The 19535-nt window shown below is 32.4% G+C and overlaps 1 protein-coding gene and 1 pseudogene across 1 annotated transcript; both read left to right on the top strand.

The window, feature by feature from the left end:
• The first annotated feature begins 2094 nt into the window (after window positions 1-2094).
• LOC111380295 (cationic peroxidase 1-like) lies at window positions 2095-4149 on the top strand. The gene is made up of 4 exons (XM_023003819.1): window positions 2095-2396; window positions 2878-3069; window positions 3341-3506; window positions 3594-4149. The coding sequence occupies exons 1-4, from the start codon at window positions 2160-2162 to the stop codon at window positions 3977-3979; spliced, it is 981 nt and encodes a 326-aa protein (XP_022859587.1). The 5' UTR covers window positions 2095-2159; the 3' UTR covers window positions 3980-4149.
• Window positions 4150-16532: 12383 nt separating this feature from the next.
• On the top strand, window positions 16533-17991 carry LOC111380294 (annotated as a pseudogene).
• The last annotated feature ends 1544 nt before the right edge of the window (window positions 17992-19535 follow it).

The raw sequence follows: 19535 nt of genomic DNA, 5'->3' as shown, positions 1-19535 counted from the left end.
TTAACAATTGTAAGTTGTTATGAGGTTTGTTGCAATATTAAATAAAAAAAAATTAATTTATTGTGAGTTTCAATAAAAAATAAATAAACTTACTTTCAGGATTTAACTTATTCGGAAAATTAAGAGAAGTGATTAGAGTTCAAGATAAGTATGTTTTCTTTTTATCTTTATAGAGAAATAGTGTTTTTACATATCACGTCATATCGTATTTCTCGTTTCTATAGATATTCAACCTATTGTGTATACTGCTGTAATGTTGAGCATTTCAAATAGTAAAAGGGATGTAAACGGAATATTAAGCCAACTGATGACTTGTAAAACAGAATCTACTTTTAGGCAATTCATACAAGGAACTTTTCTTATTTTATAAGCATTTACTGATCATAAGTTGAAAACTATGTAATATAAGTCAAAATATTCTATGAGAAAAAATTGCTGCAGTGACATGTTTTAGTTTTAAGTGAAGATTAATCATTTCTCTAAACACGAGGAAATAATATACTTTCACAATAGAGATCATGTGAAGATGTCCATTTCAGTGTTTATACTTGGTGATTCATGAATACAATATGTAATTTCATTTTTGGATTTCAATGTAATAAATCATTGATAGTTTATTGTTGTTGTTTACCGTAAAAACGAAGTAACTTGTTAGGACAAGCACATATTAGGAATCGTCATGATCATTTAAAAAATTCAAATGGAGACGATAAAAATGTCACCGGTTAATATTCAGCTAACAATAATGATAAGTACTCAGTTCGAGTCTTGTTTTGATCGAAACCCGTCCTCAACCCAATCGATGTCTCGATATTCACCACCTTCTTCAAATATCAAGTAATTCAGAATATGTGTATTTATTTTGAAATTTGGTACATTGCTAGTGATAAGATTTTAAAATTGTCATTTTTTTAATCGACATCATATCAGAGGAGTGTGGTCAGGCTACATTGCTTGAAGATCATTTGACTAGCATGCTTCAACTGCAAAGCACCCAAAATGAAGTTAAAATTCTATAAATATTATTTACGGATCTAGGACTTAATTCAACTAGATAATTGACGTCAAATTAAAAGGCAAAAAAAAAATAAAAAATAAAAATTGGCGTGAATATATAACTATTGTAGATAATAATATAGTAATACTTATCATCGATGTTTCTGTTGCTATTAAGGTTATAAGTACAACTTGAAATGCTAACAACACCACATCAAGTCTGTTGAAAATTATAAACCATAATTCTATCTCACCAAAATCAATCAATTTAAAGAAAGCGAATAAACAATTAGGAATACACAAGATTTATAAAGATTCGTTTCAATATGAGACCAAGTCCCCTCCCACTACTACAGTAATTCACTATGATAAAAAAATGTTTACAAGAGAAAATATCAATCATATCTCCTCTAATCTCTATTTTGCTCTATTTGATGATAATATATAAAGCCTAAGAACTGCTCCTTATGTATAAGATAAATTGAAGCAAAATAGAATTTTACAAGGACTCTTAAAGAATGCAAATTTCTGAAAAATCCTTAATTAAAAATTTTTTTCCCGGGAACTTTGCAACCCCCCCCCCCCCACGGCCACAAAAAAATAAAAATAAAAATAAAAAAAATTCCTGGCAGGCCAACTACCACGACAAGCTCATCGCGGAAGTCGATTTGCGACTAACTCCACGAAGTGGTGATAATTAGAGCCCAACAATAATTAGGCTCCATAACTTAACAAAACTTCACCACCAAATCTCTTAATGTAAGTTACATTGACCTCCTAGAAACCAATACAAGAAACCAAGTTGCTTAGAAATTTCCCTTAATTAATTAAACAGGTGATATTGTAGTCGACTTTAAATTTGTCGACCCAAGTCTTCATTTTTTATTATTGCCTGGATTTCATATATAATTCAAATTAAAGCTAGCCTACATTGTTGAAAAAGATAAAAGTTCACATTCAACATCATAAGATAATATCTGTAGTATATGCAAATTGTGTGTTGAAGGTTGACTTAAGCACATAACAAAATGGATTACAGCACATAGGTTTTCTCAATCATCTCCTATATAAATGCATGAAAATCTAACGAGAACCCCGTAAGCAAAACAATAAGAATTACAATTAAGAAATCCTTGTAAATTTCTTCGTATTCTTGGAAAAAAATGGTTAGGATTAAATCATTTTCTTCTTCAGCCATGCAAAATGCTTTTGCTATACGATCAATTCTACTTGTGCTTGTTTTTGGATTATCCTCGGCACAATTGTCTTCTAATTTCTATTCGAGCTCATGTCCTAATCTCCTTTCAACTATCAAAACTGCAGTTAACTCTGCAGTATCGAGAGAAGCCCGCATGGGGGCATCGTTGCTTCGTCTTCATTTCCACGATTGTTTTGTCAATGCAAGTTTCAGACCCTTAGCTCCTTTCTCCTTTTAATTGCTTTTTCATTGATTTTGTTAAATGATTAAACTCTCACGTTCATTTATTTAAATTTAGTGTTCAACAGTTTTCAGGGGAATTTTCATGCAGTATTTGTGTACTTTTCATTTGAAAGTCTTTCCTATGATATAATGTTATAACACTCTAAAAAGTTTTCCAAGAATATAAAGATAAAGGGTTCAACGTTGTTTCGAGGTTAAACGTCAAATATATATAGTTTTGCTCTTGTTTCTTGGTTACATACCTTGCTTTTTTTTTTTCTAACTTTTCATTCTTGCATGAATTGTCTGATAAAAAATGCAGAACAGACTAATCTCTGAGTACGAAGTTAATTAAAACAAAGGGGAAGAACTTTGAATATTTTACAATCTGTCATTGATAGTGATTAAATAAGTTTCATATCAATTAATAATTAATTGGTGAAATACAAATGAATGAACAGGGATGCGACGCATCAGTATTGTTGGATGACACGGCCAACTTCACCGGAGAACAGACAGCAGGGCCGAATGCTAATTCACTGAGAGGAATGGATGTGATCGACACCGTTAAATCTCAAGTCGAGAGAGCATGTCCATCCACTGTTTCTTGTGCTGATATTTTGGCTGTTGCTGCTCGGGATTCTGTCGTCGCTGTAATACACTAATCTTTCTTTCTTTTTTACATGAGTAATGCTATTGAGTACTACTGATATCAAGCACCAGTTTAGATGGTAACTACGTGACATTAAATGATAGGTTCACTTAAGTATAATGTCACACGATTCATTTAATTGAACCAATCAAGTGCGGCTATCTAGACTAGTACTCTAACACAGCTAATACTAGATAATATTATTCTTTTAACATATTAAACATATGACACGCACCGTTTATATTAAACCCAAGTTTTGACTGATTTTTTAGTTGGGAGGCCCTAGTTGGGCAGTCGTACTTGGAAGAAGGGACTCAACCTCTGCAAGTTTGAGTGCTGCTAACAACAACATCCCAGCTCCAACTTTGAATCTTAATGGCCTTATTTCTGCCTTCTCTAACAAAGGATTCACCGCCAAGGAAATGGTAGCCCTTTCAGGTATATACATATTTATGTTTAACATTCTAACTATGGCTAGTTATATTCTGTCTTTAGTGATCATTTGCTCCATTTATTTTGATTCAGGTGCTCATACGATAGGCCAGGCAAGATGCACAACTTTTCGAGCCAGACTATACAATGAAGCCAACATAAATGCCTCATTTGCAACATCACTTAAAGCGAATTGCCCCAACAGCGGCGGCGACAACAATCTTTCGCCGCTGGACACCCTTACTCCAACGTCATTCGATAACAATTACTTCAAGGATTTGCTAAGTCAAAAGGGGCTTTTGCATTCTGATCAACAGCTATTCAGTGGTGGCTCCACCAATGCTCAAGTGAATGCTTATAGCTCAAACTCCGCTTCTTTTTTCAATGATTTTGCAAGTGCTATGGTGAAAATGGGAAATCTTAGCCCACTTACTGGCACCAATGGGCAAATCAGGCTCAACTGTGGAAAAACCAATTAAAAGTCTACAAGTTCATTTCTAATTATAAATTAAAAACAAAGCTTGTATTCTCTATTTGGATTTGAAATGTAATTGATTTCGTAGTTTTTCTGCCAGTTCATCTTCCCTTCAATTGTATTTTACTATAAATTTCAAGAAAAAATAATAATATTTCTTTTTGTTGATCTGCTTTCCTAGGTCGTTATCCTCAACATTAATAGTTTGTCTAATATTTTTCCAATAAAAGGCAGATTGTATTAATTTGCTCGAAATAAAGTCAAAATTTACCTATTACCCAATAATTTGTCAATTTAAATTATTAAGGATAAAATGTTGTTGAACCACTTGATTTAAAAGTTACCATCAAAATCTAACACATGGGTAATTCATTTAAATGAGCGACAACAGGACTTGAACTCAATACATTTACATACTCTGATATCATGTTAAACCATTTGATCTAAAGTTTAACTTATTAGAAAGGATTAATGTATATCATTTAATATTATCTTTACTAAATATTAGTGAAGACTTATTTTTAAAAAGTATATTTTTGAGTTAAATTTTGCAATCAAGTTACTTAAACTAACTTTTAGGCTTAATTACTGTCAACCTACAAACATGTAGCAACAGATTTTCTGCCACCCCCACCACGTAAATATTATCTGCACACTGGAACATCCCGTTAGTAGGCAAAGACTATTGGTCGAGAAAATGTCCGATGAACATTTGCACTCCAATGATCAAGTCAACGACCAAATCAGAGAGACATGAGTGCAAGAGATGGGATAAGGGGATTTGGTTAATGTTAGAATAAAACGTACCTTTTGTGAAGTGAATTACATATATAAAGAAATTAAATGGGTCGAGTGAGTTTAGTGAAATGGGCTCAAATCCAAACCTAAAATGCAATTGTTTAATTAAATAGGCTCAATCAATTAAATAGTTGATGCCTCGTCGACTATATGGGACCCCGTCTGTGCATGCCACATAATTGGGGTTTGATGCTTTTCTTGCTTACATTTGGGCTGCCATTTATTTTAAATCACGTGGGAGAGAAAGACTTATTTTTAGAACTAGAAAAACATTTTTCTTTGTTCTACACTTTTACTTTAGCTATCTTTTTCAGCCAGAAAAATGGAAGCTAAAGTATGGCATGACTCCCAATTTTGCAAATTACTCCAGAGATGCTACAACTTCTAATTTTATATTACTTCAAGTATAATCATTGCAAGTCTTGAAATATTCCAAGTTTCAACTACACTACTTCCACAAAGTGGTTGGTATCTGATAAGTGCATTTTGTACACTTATTTTGGCCATATTACTAAGCTTCTATATCATCAAATTATTGAATTTTATTTAATTTGGATTAATTTTTGTTTGATTTAGTGTTTGACCTATTTTGAAACAATTGGAAAAAAAAATGATCAATTGGATATTAAGCCCTTGTTTGATACCAATTTTTACCTCATTTGTAGAATTTTTTTTATCGTTATACAGTAATTGGAGCAGTCAAAATTTCTACTGCCCGACAAATGAATGACAAAAGTTGGACCTTTTTAATTTTTTGGTTTTCTCCAATACCTATTTTACCCATAACACTCAAGCCCATTTTGCCTAGAAATTTGACAAATGGGGGTAGAAATGTAAAAGGGTGAATAAAGAATAAACCCACTCATTCACATGCTACAACGTAGGCCCCACCTGATGTGATGGAAAAATGAATTCTGGTAGAATAATGGCGTCCAAACACAGGCTAAATAAAAGTTTGTGGATCAAACCTCACTTGAATAAAAATTGGAGGATCAAAATTGAGGGGATAATGAAGATAAGGACTAAAATGCATATATAGTTTATATTCACACATATAGATACGGACAAAAGGCAGACATGAAACTAATGGCGGTGGACTCTTTTTCCACATAAGAGGGGGCCGCCTGCTTGGAAAAATAAGGGGGTTACCTGCTGATATATATACACACGCATAGAGAAAAAGAATTGGGCGGCTGGCTGTGGAAATTAGATATATATGCACGTGGAGGCGATATACAAAAGAAGGGGACGGCTAAAAAGGGGGAGAGACATACATACACCAGTCGGCGGCTGCATGGGGAGCACAAGGGTGGATATTTTTACATGCAAACAAAAGGGCAGCTGGAAAAAGGAGGAAAATTGAATACATTAATCACGTTCCCGTTGATTTTTGATGATGCATTTTATCTTTTCTTTGTTTAATTTTAATATTACGTTTGGCTAAATTATTTTATACTAGATTTCTCAATAAACCTTATATTATGAAATTTTAATTTTCGAAATTTATTTCTTTTTGACGTTAAAACACATTTTTAATTATTGAATAATTGGCATCAATTTAATTTTCTCTACAATTACTTAATCACTAATTGTATGAATATTGTGGCTTGTTTTACCCTCGAAAGATAAAAAAAATAAGTTAGACATTGTATCAATTGTCGTAAAGTCCAATATGATATAGAAATATACCGCAATACTTTACGTGATCTTTAAGTATTCACAAATCCATTAATAAAGTTTTATATGTTCACATCCGTTATAAAAATATAGTCGGATCACATGTAAAAGTATGTTTAATTAGGATCACATGTAAAAGTATGTTTAATTCTACTCAAGAAAGATTGTAAACAAATTAGGAATATTGATATTTATAATTGAATTGTATTGTCAAATTTATAAAGTTCAGGGTTAAAGGAGATTGATAAAAGGGAATTCGGGATTCCAATACACTTTTCAGTATCATATTTCTATAAAACTTGCATTTAATTTAGATTTTACATTTATTTTAGTTAAACTAGGTTTTGCATTTATAAGTAGATCATTTAATTTATCAAAAAAATTACAAATTTCTATTGTTTCAGTTAAGGCAAAGATAATTTGAATTTGAACTAGTACAATCTCTGTGGAACGATATTTGAACTCAAAATTCATTTTATTACTTGTTAATGAACCGTATACTTACGGTAATTATAATTCAAAAATATATTTTTGTGAACAGCTTCTAGAGAAAAGCTGAGCACATATATGTCGATGCGGCATCGACAATTCGAATGATTGGACATATTTAATTAAACGACTTGGATTTGGGCTTATTTCACTAAACTCACTTGGCCCATTTAATTTCTCTATATATGTGTGAATCCAACTCACAAAAAGGTATTTTTATTTCAACCATAATCAAATTCTCTTATCCTGTTTCTTGCACTCAATTTCTCTCAAGTCCAGTTGTTGACTCGATCGTCAGAGTGCAAAAGATTGTCAAACTTTTTTTTCGACTGACTGCCTTTGCCTCCTAACGGGGTGTTCCGGTGTATAGATTATGTCTACATGAATGGGAGGTAGTCGAGATTCTGTTGACGTACTTTTTTAGGCCAACAATTACAATAATGTATAGCTAAGCTGAAGAGTAACTTTAAGTACTTCTATCTTTTAAGGCTTGGCCAAATATGCACCTAGTCAACGAACTTATAGCTACGTTTCATTTTGATACTCAACTTCTTTTACTCAATTTTCATTCTGGTTGTCAAAAACATTTTGGTTTATTCTTTTGCTCAATTTTTTTCCCAATGCTTCCTCTTTGCCGGGGTATATAAAGTAATCATCAATTGGTCACCATAAGTTTCGTTACCACATCAGTAGTAAAAAAAAGTTTTTATCCTACCAATTGAGGACAGGAGATCAATTTCATCACTTTGAATTGTGAAGTTCTCCTATTCGATCAATAAATGATAATAAACACTTCTATTTGTAGATCATTTTTCAAATTTATTTGTCTCTTTTCTCTTCAACGAAAATTAGACGTCCATGACACATTTTTATGTTATAAAGCTTTAGTTAAAAAATTCTTTCGGACTTCAATACCGACATTGTAAACTGGCAATGGTGGAGAATATCAATCCCTCTCCTCGTTTCTTTATTCAAATGGAATTACCCATCTAACAATTCTTGTGCATACCCCTCAACATAATGACTTTTCTAAAATTCGCCCTTGTCACATAGTCGAAACAGGTCTTGTCCTTCTCCGCCATGAATATATTTCTCAATTATATTGAAATTATGCCTTCGCCACTTCTGTCTATCTGATTTATTCGACTGCCCATATTGGGTTTCTCTATAAAATCAGCATTCGAAATAATTTTCTAATGCATACCCAATTATGCCAAATTTTATGTCTTTGCTTGTCTAAGTTATCCATGGTTAAGGCATACACACAACATAAACTCGAACCTCGATCGTGACCCTGTTTTTTTCAATGTTATTTGCTCACTCAAAAGTGCATATAATTGCCCTGATTGCTCTACAAATAAAACATATGCTTCTAGGCATATTGAATTTGTAGAATCCATTTTTCTCTTTACTTCTTATTGAAATGCAGAAGCGGAATTAATCAGAAATTAAAAAATTTCTTTAATTCAATAAACGGGATTATCTAGATGTTCAAGTATATGTTATAACAAAATTAAATGATTTGAATCTTTTACTTAAATTCGATGATCAACCTTTGAATTAACTCTAATCCGCAAATGTTCAGCTCCTTTAATTGCAAGAATCTTCATGCTTCAATCCTTCAAACCTTCTACGGTATTCTCCAATGTAAAGACTACACCGACGTGTGGACACTTTCGTTTAATTAATCCAAAAACTAATTCTTAAATTCGGAAAATTGGAAAGTAAAAAAAATAAATATTCTCTCTCTCTCTATCTCTCTCTCTCTCTCTAAATTTGAATTCTATGAAATTATGAATTATGAGTATTGTAGTATTTTTCGATCCACCTAGTCTCTATTTATAAAGAAAAATATGATACAATTTTAATACAATTATAATTCTACATTCAAACAAAAGTCATAATTAAAACAAAAGTAGCAGTTTTAATTTAAGTCCAATTCCAATTAGTTTACATTTAATTACATGTGTAGTCCAAAATTTTCAATTACAATTAGGGTCCGTTTGATTGTAAAGATGGAATTGAATTGCCTAAAAAATAAATTTGAGAGAATTGAATTGCCTAGAATTATTTTCCTGAAAATTGTAAATTATTGTGTTTGATTGGTATAATTTTTTACGTAAAAAATGTTGAAATAAAAGTATTTTTTGGTATTCATTTGGTTTTATTTTATATGAAAATTGTCAATTAAAGGAATATATTTTACTGGTATTGAGAATTAAATTTGTTTCCATTGCCAACACAAAAAATAAAAATAAAACAAAACAAAAATAGAATTTCAAGAAAATCATCTATCTTTCGATGTTCGTTTAGCTTTGTTTTACATAAAAATTGTCATTTAAAAAGAAATATTTTTTTTTACAATAATTATTAGAATTTGTTTCCATTATCAACAAAAAAAAATGTAAAAAGTAAAAATGCTATAGTAGGTAGGAAAACTAATTTCCCACCATATATGGTGGGAATTGATTTTCCTTAAAAACCAAGAAAATTGGAAACTTCAAGACAATCCAGAATTCGAATTCTATGAAAAAAAATTGTATCAAGCACCTAAAATTGAAAATTCTAATTCAATTCCATTTCCACCCTATCAAACACACCCTTACAATTAAATTTATAACTTTCATAGTAATTACAACCAAGTATAAAACTTTATTGCAATTACAATTAAACCCAAAATTATTATAATTGTCCTAATTAAGTTCCAATGCTTTATAAAGCTACCACAGGAACCTGACCGGACATATATTATCCAAATTTCAATAATTAGATCCTGTCTAGTCGACCGTTGATCCTAGACCACCCAATCTGTTTATTAGTCTTTGTTTTTTTCACTAAAGGCAAAACACTGAACTCTTGGAATATATAAGATCACAGAAACCAATAAATCTTTAATACTTTCCTCTGACTTGCCGTATATGTATTTTATCCCCGTTCGAAATCTGATAATTAAGTATGAGTATAAATGACCGTTTTACCCCTTAATTATTCTCACTAAATTAAGTTTTATTTTCTTCAACGGTCCTTGAACTAATAATAGATGTCGAAGTTTAGCTATCGCTAAACACTGAGCTCAGATTCAATCGTTCAACAAAAAACATTTAAGTAGTCACTCTACCCATTTTTTAGGGTGACGATTCTTGACATGAATTCATGTTCTCTACTCCACTCATTCTCATGTTCCCAACTCATCGAAATATTTGATCAATCAAATTAATCTCACCCATTGATGAATCGAAAAATAATTAAAATCACGAAAAGATATATATAATCCTATCAAGGGATTCAGATAAAATACACGGTGGTCAAATTGAATTTAATTCTCCGGTCGTACTATAGAATTAAGGTCCGTTCAATATACTCCAAATATACTAGTGTCACCCTTAACTATTTCTATGATAAGAACAAATCTCAAACCCGAATATTGAATTGGTCAATACTACAATCTTCCAATATAAGGTGTCAAACCTTATACATAAATTGTGAACAAATTATTAATGATCAAAATATAAATTGTGTCATATTGTACTTCTCAATGCAAGTACCCAACTCATATTGTCACAAATGATCACAAGCACTTTAATTTTGCATGCTCAATAATAAATAAATGCAATAAATAAAGTAAATATAATTTTATTCAATACAAAAATATTGTTATTTTTATATAAGCAAAATTATACTATATAAGCACGCAACCCAACACTGCCATCAGTGAATATAGTCCACCTTCCATTATCCCTCTTATTTTGAGCTTCACACAGCGTGAAACTTCTTTTCCTCCATCTTCATTTCCACTCATTTCTTCTCCCATCAAGTGTTGGGTGCTTCGAGCAGTGGCTATTAGCCAATCAACCATTTCCTTCTGATCCTTTTGCTAATGAATTTACCTTCGAACCCAACCCGCACCATATGGCACCTGGTTATATACGTCAGGTTTATAGTTCTTCGTCAAAGGCATGAGCCCCTTCCTTGGATCCCCACCTCCTAACCATGAACTGCTTCATCCATCCACTAACACTCGTATTAATATTATACCTACACGATTTGACGAAAATATTACAAAACTATTATAAACAATGAATAAAATACCGAATAATTTCAATACCAATTTGTTATGATAATAGACGAGAAAATAATGTAAGACAATATGAAATAATTTATCACAAACTCAAAATAAAATAATTGATAATAGAATGGAGATTTCACTAAAATATGGTGAAAGAATTAAAATGATTTTGTGTTTTAATTTGTCTAACATAGTTTAAAGTGCAATGAAGAGCTAAATATATACACGGGATGTTTCAAGCCATAAACTACAGTTAAAGATGGATGAAAATGCTCAAAACGCATCAAAATGTGCAAGTGGCCTTGGGCCAGATAAATATGGCTCCAGGGAAGAACCAAGACGACGCTACTCCGCGCGCTCGAATGTCCCGCTGGCACTAGGTAGGCGCCAACTTCACTGCTTTGGATGTTCAAGCTCCAGTTGAGAGCCAAGCGAGCATAATTACATCTATATGTCCTCCTAGGTCTATATCTTTATCTTTTCAAATCCAACATAAATTCAACTCCTAATTAGAGTTCCAAATAGAACTTCAACTAGAATTTGCCAAATAGACTTTAAATAGGATTCTAACAGCATTCCAACAAATAGAATTTTCTTAATGTCAATTGATAAGATGTGAAAGTCGTGATTTACATCCATTAATTCTTGCATTTTTATGACTAATTAATACCTAAATATGCTAAGTACACTTATATTGTTATTTATGTTGCATTTGGATGATCATGGCATACAATAGAAGGAAAGAGCAAAAAATGACCTAAATGAAAGAAATCTAAAGTTCAAGGACTAAAATGCATTTATCCAAAATTTGAACCTAAAGGCGAAACGAATGAGTGAAAGATTTGAAGGTCAAATGATGGAAGACTTCAAGTGTTTAAAGAAGGAAAACAAGAAAAAGATGACAAGAAAAGAAAAGATAAAAGCTCAGAGACCAAGTTGCAAATAATCCCTAGATGAGATGAGCAATGGGATGAAGATTTAAGAGTGTTAGAGGTCAATTGGATTAGGAAAAAAATCAAAGGGAAGAAATAAAATCAAAGTATAATCACACATCAATTTTCAATCAAGAAGGTTATGCATTGATTTTTAGCATCATATTGGGACCTATTTTTGACATGGTAAAAGATCGAATTGGAAGATGACATCTGAAGAAAAGTTGTACCCCTTTGAGTTAGCTTCCAACGCACTATGAATCACCTCAATCGGACATCGGAAAAGAAAGTTACGATCAAAATACTGAAAGCCGTTCGGAGGGAAAACGATTGTTCTACGCGTTCGCATAGTTCAAAACCAATGCGGTCGCATTATGACCTTCAGAGAACTTTTGGGCTGCAAATCATTGTACTATGCGACCGCATCAACCTTAATTAAAATTTCCAATCATCCTCAAAATAGAATTTGGATGACACCCTAATTCAAACAAATTCCACATTGACATGAATTTAACTACAATGAATAAACTTCAAAGATTCTTCACCTGGACACAAACTCCACTAGAAAAAATGAACTTCTATTCTTCAACATAAAACACAAACGAACTTCTTCTTTGAATATAGAGCATAATAAACATATTCAATGGTGAAAGTACCAAGACTATATAGATGAAAAGCTACACACACACAGATATATATATATACAGAATGTTTCAAATCTTAAAAGTAGAGTTATAGATAAAAAGGAATGTTTAAAGTGCGAAAACAAGTTTGGACCGGATAAATATGACGTTCAAGAGCTAGGCGCGCGTTGCCTCGTCGCTCGAGCACCTAGCACGCCAACTTCATTAATTGCGCCGAAAATGTCCATATGTTGATTAGTTCGAATTCAACACAAATTATAACTCTCAATGAGCTTTCAAATAAAATTTTAGTTAGAATTTGTCAAATAGACTTCGAAGATAATTCCAAAAACATTCCAACAAATATAATTTCTCTTAATGTCGACCTTAATAAGAATTCCCAATCATTTTCAATATAAAATTCGGTTCACACCCTACTTCTAACGAAAACAAATTAGAAAGCTCAACCTTGCAACCTTAACCCTTGCCAGATGTCCTAGCAAAGCACTTAAGTCAACATTTCCGTCCTGCTATGTACGATGGATTCAACGCCTTGTTCCGAAATGGCACTTGGTCCTTGGTGCCACCTGCCCCATCCTTTAATCTTATAGATATTAATCACAGAGCCAATGGGTCACTTGATCAATACAAAGCTCACCCCAAATCCATCACAACTATTGATTGCAAGTGATTAGATGCTTGTTCTTGTATCACTAGATTTTGTGTGCCATATTTTTATATTTTTATGGTTCTTGAGATACTGAAGCAAATAAAAAAAATTCTGTGTTTTTGTTGATGAATGGTTGACATCTATCCCCATCTAATATTAAAATAAAAATGTACTTGACCAAATAATTGAGATGGAAATATTTTCCGATTTTTTTTCTTGGCCAATTGCCATGCTGTACAATTGTTTCCATTTGATTTGAAACTAAAAATAAGTGTGTATGTAAAATAAGTGTGTGTGTACACACCACATTGCTTCGAGACTAGAAGGAAAGTCAAGCAGGTTCGGATTTAGGCAGAAGTGATTAAAGTAAAACAACTCTTAATCACTCGTCCTCCTTTTGACAGCCACTGACGCAGCTACGACTGCTAACTCCTCGAACTCATTACTTAATAAGGATTTGTTACGCGCGATATGCCGACAACTTACTATTGGGATTCGTGAGTGCTGTAGAGCTTCTCATAGAAATACAAAAACGTATCAACCAAAGACAAATCCAGATTCTCTTTCATCATTAGCTAAAGTGGAATAGTATGACTGGATTCGCGATTCACAAAGTCGCTAATAAGACTTCCAGTCAACGAACGATTCAAGCTCATTACAGAAGGCAATTCTATTTGTTTAAGATTTTGTGTATTTTCACTTATGGTGCATTTGATTTTCAATATTTTTCATGAAAATGTGTTTTTTTCATTGAAATCCCTACTTTTGTGCTGTTTGATTGATATTTTTTCTGGGAAAATATTTTCCTACTTTTGGTCATATTACCATATTTTTCTCAAAATCAAGGAAAATATTTTCTTTAGGAGAAATAAAATTTTATTTTCCACGGAATTCACTCCCTCTTTCTCTCTCTCATCTACTCACCAATAAAAATCGAACAAATATAATATTTTCTAAATTGAAAATTAAATCAATCAAACACATTTGATTAACATTTCTATACAAATGATTTCTAGGAATTGAATGACCGAGAATTTATTTTCTTCTCATGTAAATTACATATAATCAAACGCACCTTTAGTTTTGATAGAATTCTTTTAATTTGTTCTTTAATCTTTACCGATAAATTCTTTTTTCTTTACAATTTGTGCAAGACTTGCGTGGAAAACAATTTAATGGTTGGGCATAGCAGTTGCTTATCAATCTAATATGAAGTTGCATAATTTCACATTCTACGTTAGAATATGTCTATTATTCTCATGGCAACATATTTGATTTCTAAATTTTATGAGTTACAATTTAATGTAATTGTGTTCTTTCTTTACTTGGACTCGGTGCTACCATCGTTTTACACTTTGATCCTTAATGGTCAGAAAATTTTATATCTATTACGTATTATTCTATAATAGACTTTATTAATTAGAACTATATTTTAGATGTATGAAAATTTTAAAAGTATAAATAGTGTTTTATATATATCTATTTTTTTTCCTTCCTCCCAATTTGAACGGTATTAATCACGTATATTGTGCTGCAATTGATTGCTTCAGAATTTTTCAAATAAACTAACAAACTTGTTTTTCTGTCCACAGTGGGTAAGATAAGATTATCCACTTGCTGATGTAGTAGAAGAAACATACTTACGGTTCTCTTGGTTTTCTCCAACTGGGGTAAGACAAGATTATCCACTGTGGGCGGGAGAATTTTTATGGATAAACTAAAAGGAATGGATGTAAATTTTAACATTCTCTTCAGAATTTTTTAAGTTAAATTTTATGATCAACATGATAGTTTGTGTACATAACTTCACCAAGAAAACAATAAACAAAAAATGAAAACTTTAATTCCTAATGATATTTCTTTACTTGGACTTGGACAATTCTTGTTTTTTTTGTGGAAAATGGAGTTTTCTAATTTATTTTTTGGATCATACTACATGTACAAACTTTTTTTTACAAACTTTCTTACTCACTACTCACAATTGGAGATGGGGACCACAAACTGATATTTTTAAAATTCACGTGAAGTCCACTAATTTTGTGAGGTTGAGTACACCATTTTGTCAACAAGATTTTGTACAAATATCTTTATCTTTATTTTTTTCCCTGTTAGTTAATAAGATTATGCCCGTTTAGGTTTCCTGTCAATTTGATAATAACAATTTGAAAATTCTTAGCCACCATCGAACATCTTGATTATTTGTGCCATGCGGTACAATGTGAAGAGTGTTCTTTTAGGACATAGTCAAAATCATTACGTCGGGTCATTATCAAGATTAATTAAGACTTCACGAACCCTCTATGAATACCACTCGGATCATTATTAGAGATCAGCCAGGCCATCGGGACGAGCCTCCTAAGATTACTAATCCTCCCCTTACTGGAGATTGGCCGGGCCATCTGGCATTTTTATTTCTTTCTGTTACTTTTCTTGAAAATAAAATAAAGAAAAAAGCCGTCCCATACGATTACGAACTCTACTCAAATGGAGTACCGAACGTGCGTGTATAATATTTAGTGGAATATAGCATATTACACGGCCTACAAATGACAGCAAGATATAATTATAATAAAATCCTTATATTGGAATATTCTTAAGACTGCAAGATGAACAATATGTATAATATTTTGAGCAAGATTTTTCAGTCTAATAGAAAACTCTCTAAATCTCAAATCGATCCATTCATTATTTTGGATGGAGATGAGAATGGAAAAGGTTTTGCCGAGTCAAACTCAAGGGCACTACAACATTGTACATGATAACAAATAAGATTACTACTTTTTCCCTTAGTCATGTTCAATATTGCCAAATCTAATATGCTAAACATTTCAATAATGTAGATTCACATTACTTTTACATTTCAATTCTTGATAATTATATTTTTGTATTATTGAGAAATTCAAGAATCACAGATTGTAATTTGTATTTAGATTAATTATCAAGAAAAACGTATTTGATAGTTTATGTGCCGAACTCTTAGTCAATTTCATTTTATTTTAAAGCGGTTAGTACCAACTTGTTTTAATTGATTCACAGGACCTATTCAAAATTTTCATTTTTCAAGTTTCTTTCTTGCAAGAATGCTTTAAGTTTCGAAAGCATTCATGAATTAAATTAGAGGAAGCTTCTTAAAAATATTTATTATTTCAGTAAGTTAAAAATAGTTGCACCATTGTAGTTTGGCTCAATCCAACATTTCTTTCCCCTATAAATATACTATAGGTTTATTCATCAAAACTCTATAATCTGCAGCTAAATAAACTACAATTGTATCTGCTTATAGTTCGAAAGTCATTACAAAAATGGCTTCAAGTAACTTCATGTCCGATCTTCTTGCCTTGGTCATGGTTTCTGCTGTTACACTGGCCTTCTCCCCTCGTCTCAGTCCTTCCTATTACGATGATATTTGCCCCGAAGCTTTACCCACCTTCAAACACGTAGTTGAAGAAGCACTCTAGTAAGAAAGTGTTATGGGAGACTCTTTGTTACGCCTCCATTTCCACGATTGCTTCGTTCAAGTACGTGTCACAAGTGATATGCTATGCATTTTTTGTGATATTATAAATTTTAAATTTAATCGAGGGAAAGAGATTATTTATTTAATTCCTTCAATTCTTGTGTACTTTTAGGGTTGTGATGATTCAATTCTGTTCGACGAAACCCGCACCATAGACAGCGAAAAGAATGCGGCCCCTAATAACAATTCCGTTAGGGGGTTCGAGTGATTGACAAAATCAAGTCGGAAGTTGACAAAGAATGTGGACGTCAGGTGGTGTCATGTGCTGACTGTTAAGAAATATAGAATTATTTATTATTTATTAAGGGTAGAATAGTCCTTTTTAGTTTCCTTTGTTTAGCCTATATATATTCTCTTTGTATTTAGGTTAAACTATCTTTTAGCATTCAATTAATTAATGTAGTACCAATGAAACCCTAGCCTCCTCCTTTTTCTTCTTTATTTTCACTGGATTGTTTAGCACCATTCTGGCAATTTCAGTCCGTGATTTTGTGGTTTTGGTTCGTATTATATTATTATATACACATCAATTCTTAAAGATTTTTTATGATTGTTTGTTATAAAATACAAGATACAATTAAACAGTATAATAAATAAAATTTTAGTTTCAATTAAAGTTTTGCATGCAACGAGCTAATAATGGTTTCCATTTGTAGTTAGGAGGTCCAACATGGAAGGTGAGACTAGGAAGGAGAGACTCTGCCACATCTAACAAAGCTGAAGAGAACACATCCATTCCAAGCCCATTCATTAACTTACCTACATTGCTTAATAATTTCAAGAATCAAGGCCTAAATGTCAAAGACCTAGTCGTGCTCTACGGTGCTCACACCCTAGGGTTTTCTCGGTGTCTTCTCTTTAAGGATCGGATTCACAATCGGACACATGACATTGAAGCCAGCTTTGCAAATAGTCGACGAATCAGCTGCCCTCGTGAGGGAGATGATACTAATCTAGCAAAACTAGACAATACGCCTGCATATTTTGACACACAATATTTTGACTTCTTATTGTCAAAGTAGCTGCTTCAGCTGCAGCCACTCGAATTTTCGAAGAAAGGGCCCTGGAAATCAGATCAAGCACTATACAGTGGTGGTGAAACAAATGACCTTGTGCAAAAGTATAGTGCAAACTGCGGTGAATTTTGGAAAAATTTCAGAGGGTCCATGATTAAAATGGGTAATATAAAGCCATTAACAGGGGAGAGTGGTTAAATTCGATACAACTGCAGAAAAGAGAATTAAATTTTGAAATTGTATAGAATTTTCTGTATGTGTTTTGTATAATTTAAACATTAACGTCATGTTTCCAATAAGGGTTTTTAGATCCTTCGAATGTATTGGATATATATTTGAGTGCAATTTATGTACGTGAGTTTATGAAGTCATTATGTTTCCTTTGAAAATTGAAGAAAAATTACTTAGTTAATTAGACTATACGTTTCAAAATTTTGTGTTCGTCCTTTTTGGCCCTTAACATTGAATTAATACGTATACATATTCTATTTATTAAAAAAGTGGCCAAAAAGTAATTAAATATGCTTTTAACTGAATATTGCACCTCACAATTTATACCAATGTGTTTTCTAGTGAAATGTACTTCAATTTGGGATAAGAAAACTTGATTGCTTGCTCTCCTTTTTTCTTGTGTGCGCCTGTAAACCACATGTTTGCAAGTATTTAAAATTAAGCAGTTAATTTTTATAAGATCATTATAATTGGATATATAGAAGTGATTTAATGAGCACCGATGCTCATTTTATACTAAGCACCGATGATGTGTCATATTAATTTATTAATGTATGATAAATATAATTCAAATGTTAAAACTCGGAAAATCTTTATCCACCAATGAATTAGTATGACACGTCATTGGTGCTTAGGATAAAATGAGCACCGATGCTTATTAGATCATTTTTAATAGGATATAAATGGATGTGTGTGCATGTACATTCCTAATGACACCAACTAATTTTGATAATAAAAGACAAGTGTTATAAAAGGGTAATAAGTTTTACTAATGAACGTACTCCCCAGACATGATACTTAACGCGTTAGCTACAGCACTACACGAGTGGATGCACATAGGGCCGAGTATCCATCGTTTACGACTAGGACTACTCGGTATTTAATCCCATTTGCTCTCCTAGTTTCTCCTCAACAAATAAGTGCTTGAGCCACTACGTCTGCTCAGTGCCCGAAGGTCAAGAAAGTTGGTGACCTAATGACAGGAGAGTCAACGACCAAAGCCCCAGTCAACGGTGACCGTAACTATAACGGTCCTAAGATAGCAAAATTTCTTGTCGGGTAAGTTTCGACCTAACAACGCATCTTCATAGACCAAGAACTACGAGATTCCAATTATTTCTTCAATTAGGAAAATGAAAGAAAATAAATAAGAATTCTAGGCCTTCATCGACATTGTTTTTCGATCTGAAGATAGAGAGCTAACTATCGAGACTTTGGACTATCCAGGCACATACTTCGGCAAAATGGTTCATGGTGAGCTGAGTTGAGTTGAGTTGAGCAACTATATATTTTTCTCATGTTTTTGTATTTCACAATCAACTTTGGACTTGGATGAAAATTGTGAAAAAAGATGGAAAAAAGAGCATAGACTCACGAGGAGAAAAACTAGACCCAAGGACAACAATGAAATTTGAAGCAGAAACGAGAAGCAAATACATGCTGAGAAATCTTGCAGCTGTGAAACACAAAAGTGAAGGAAAATTAAACTTTCTCAAATTTTTCGAGATGTGGAGAAAATAGAAATCTTGCTCGAACTTGGT

The sequence above is a fragment of the Olea europaea genome, unplaced genomic scaffold (genome assembly GCF_002742605.1).
Source record: "Olea europaea var. sylvestris unplaced genomic scaffold, O_europaea_v1 scaffold2121, whole genome shotgun sequence".
In the NCBI taxonomy this organism is placed as follows: domain Eukaryota; kingdom Viridiplantae; phylum Streptophyta; class Magnoliopsida; order Lamiales; family Oleaceae; genus Olea; species Olea europaea.
This window is presented reverse-complemented; position numbering and strand designations above follow the sequence as displayed.

Excerpts from the sequence above, each read along its gene's own strand:
- LOC111380295 (XM_023003819.1), top strand. The coding sequence starts at position 2,160 with ATGGTTAGGATTAAATCATTTTCTTCTTCAGCCATGCAAAATGCTTTT. Across the intron at positions 2,397-2,877 it reads TCCACGATTGTTTTGTCAAT|GGATGCGACGCATCAGTATT; the intron begins GCAAGTTTCAGA and ends ATGAATGAACAG. Across the intron at positions 3,507-3,593 it reads GGAAATGGTAGCCCTTTCAG|GTGCTCATACGATAGGCCAG; the intron begins GTATATACATAT and ends ATTTTGATTCAG.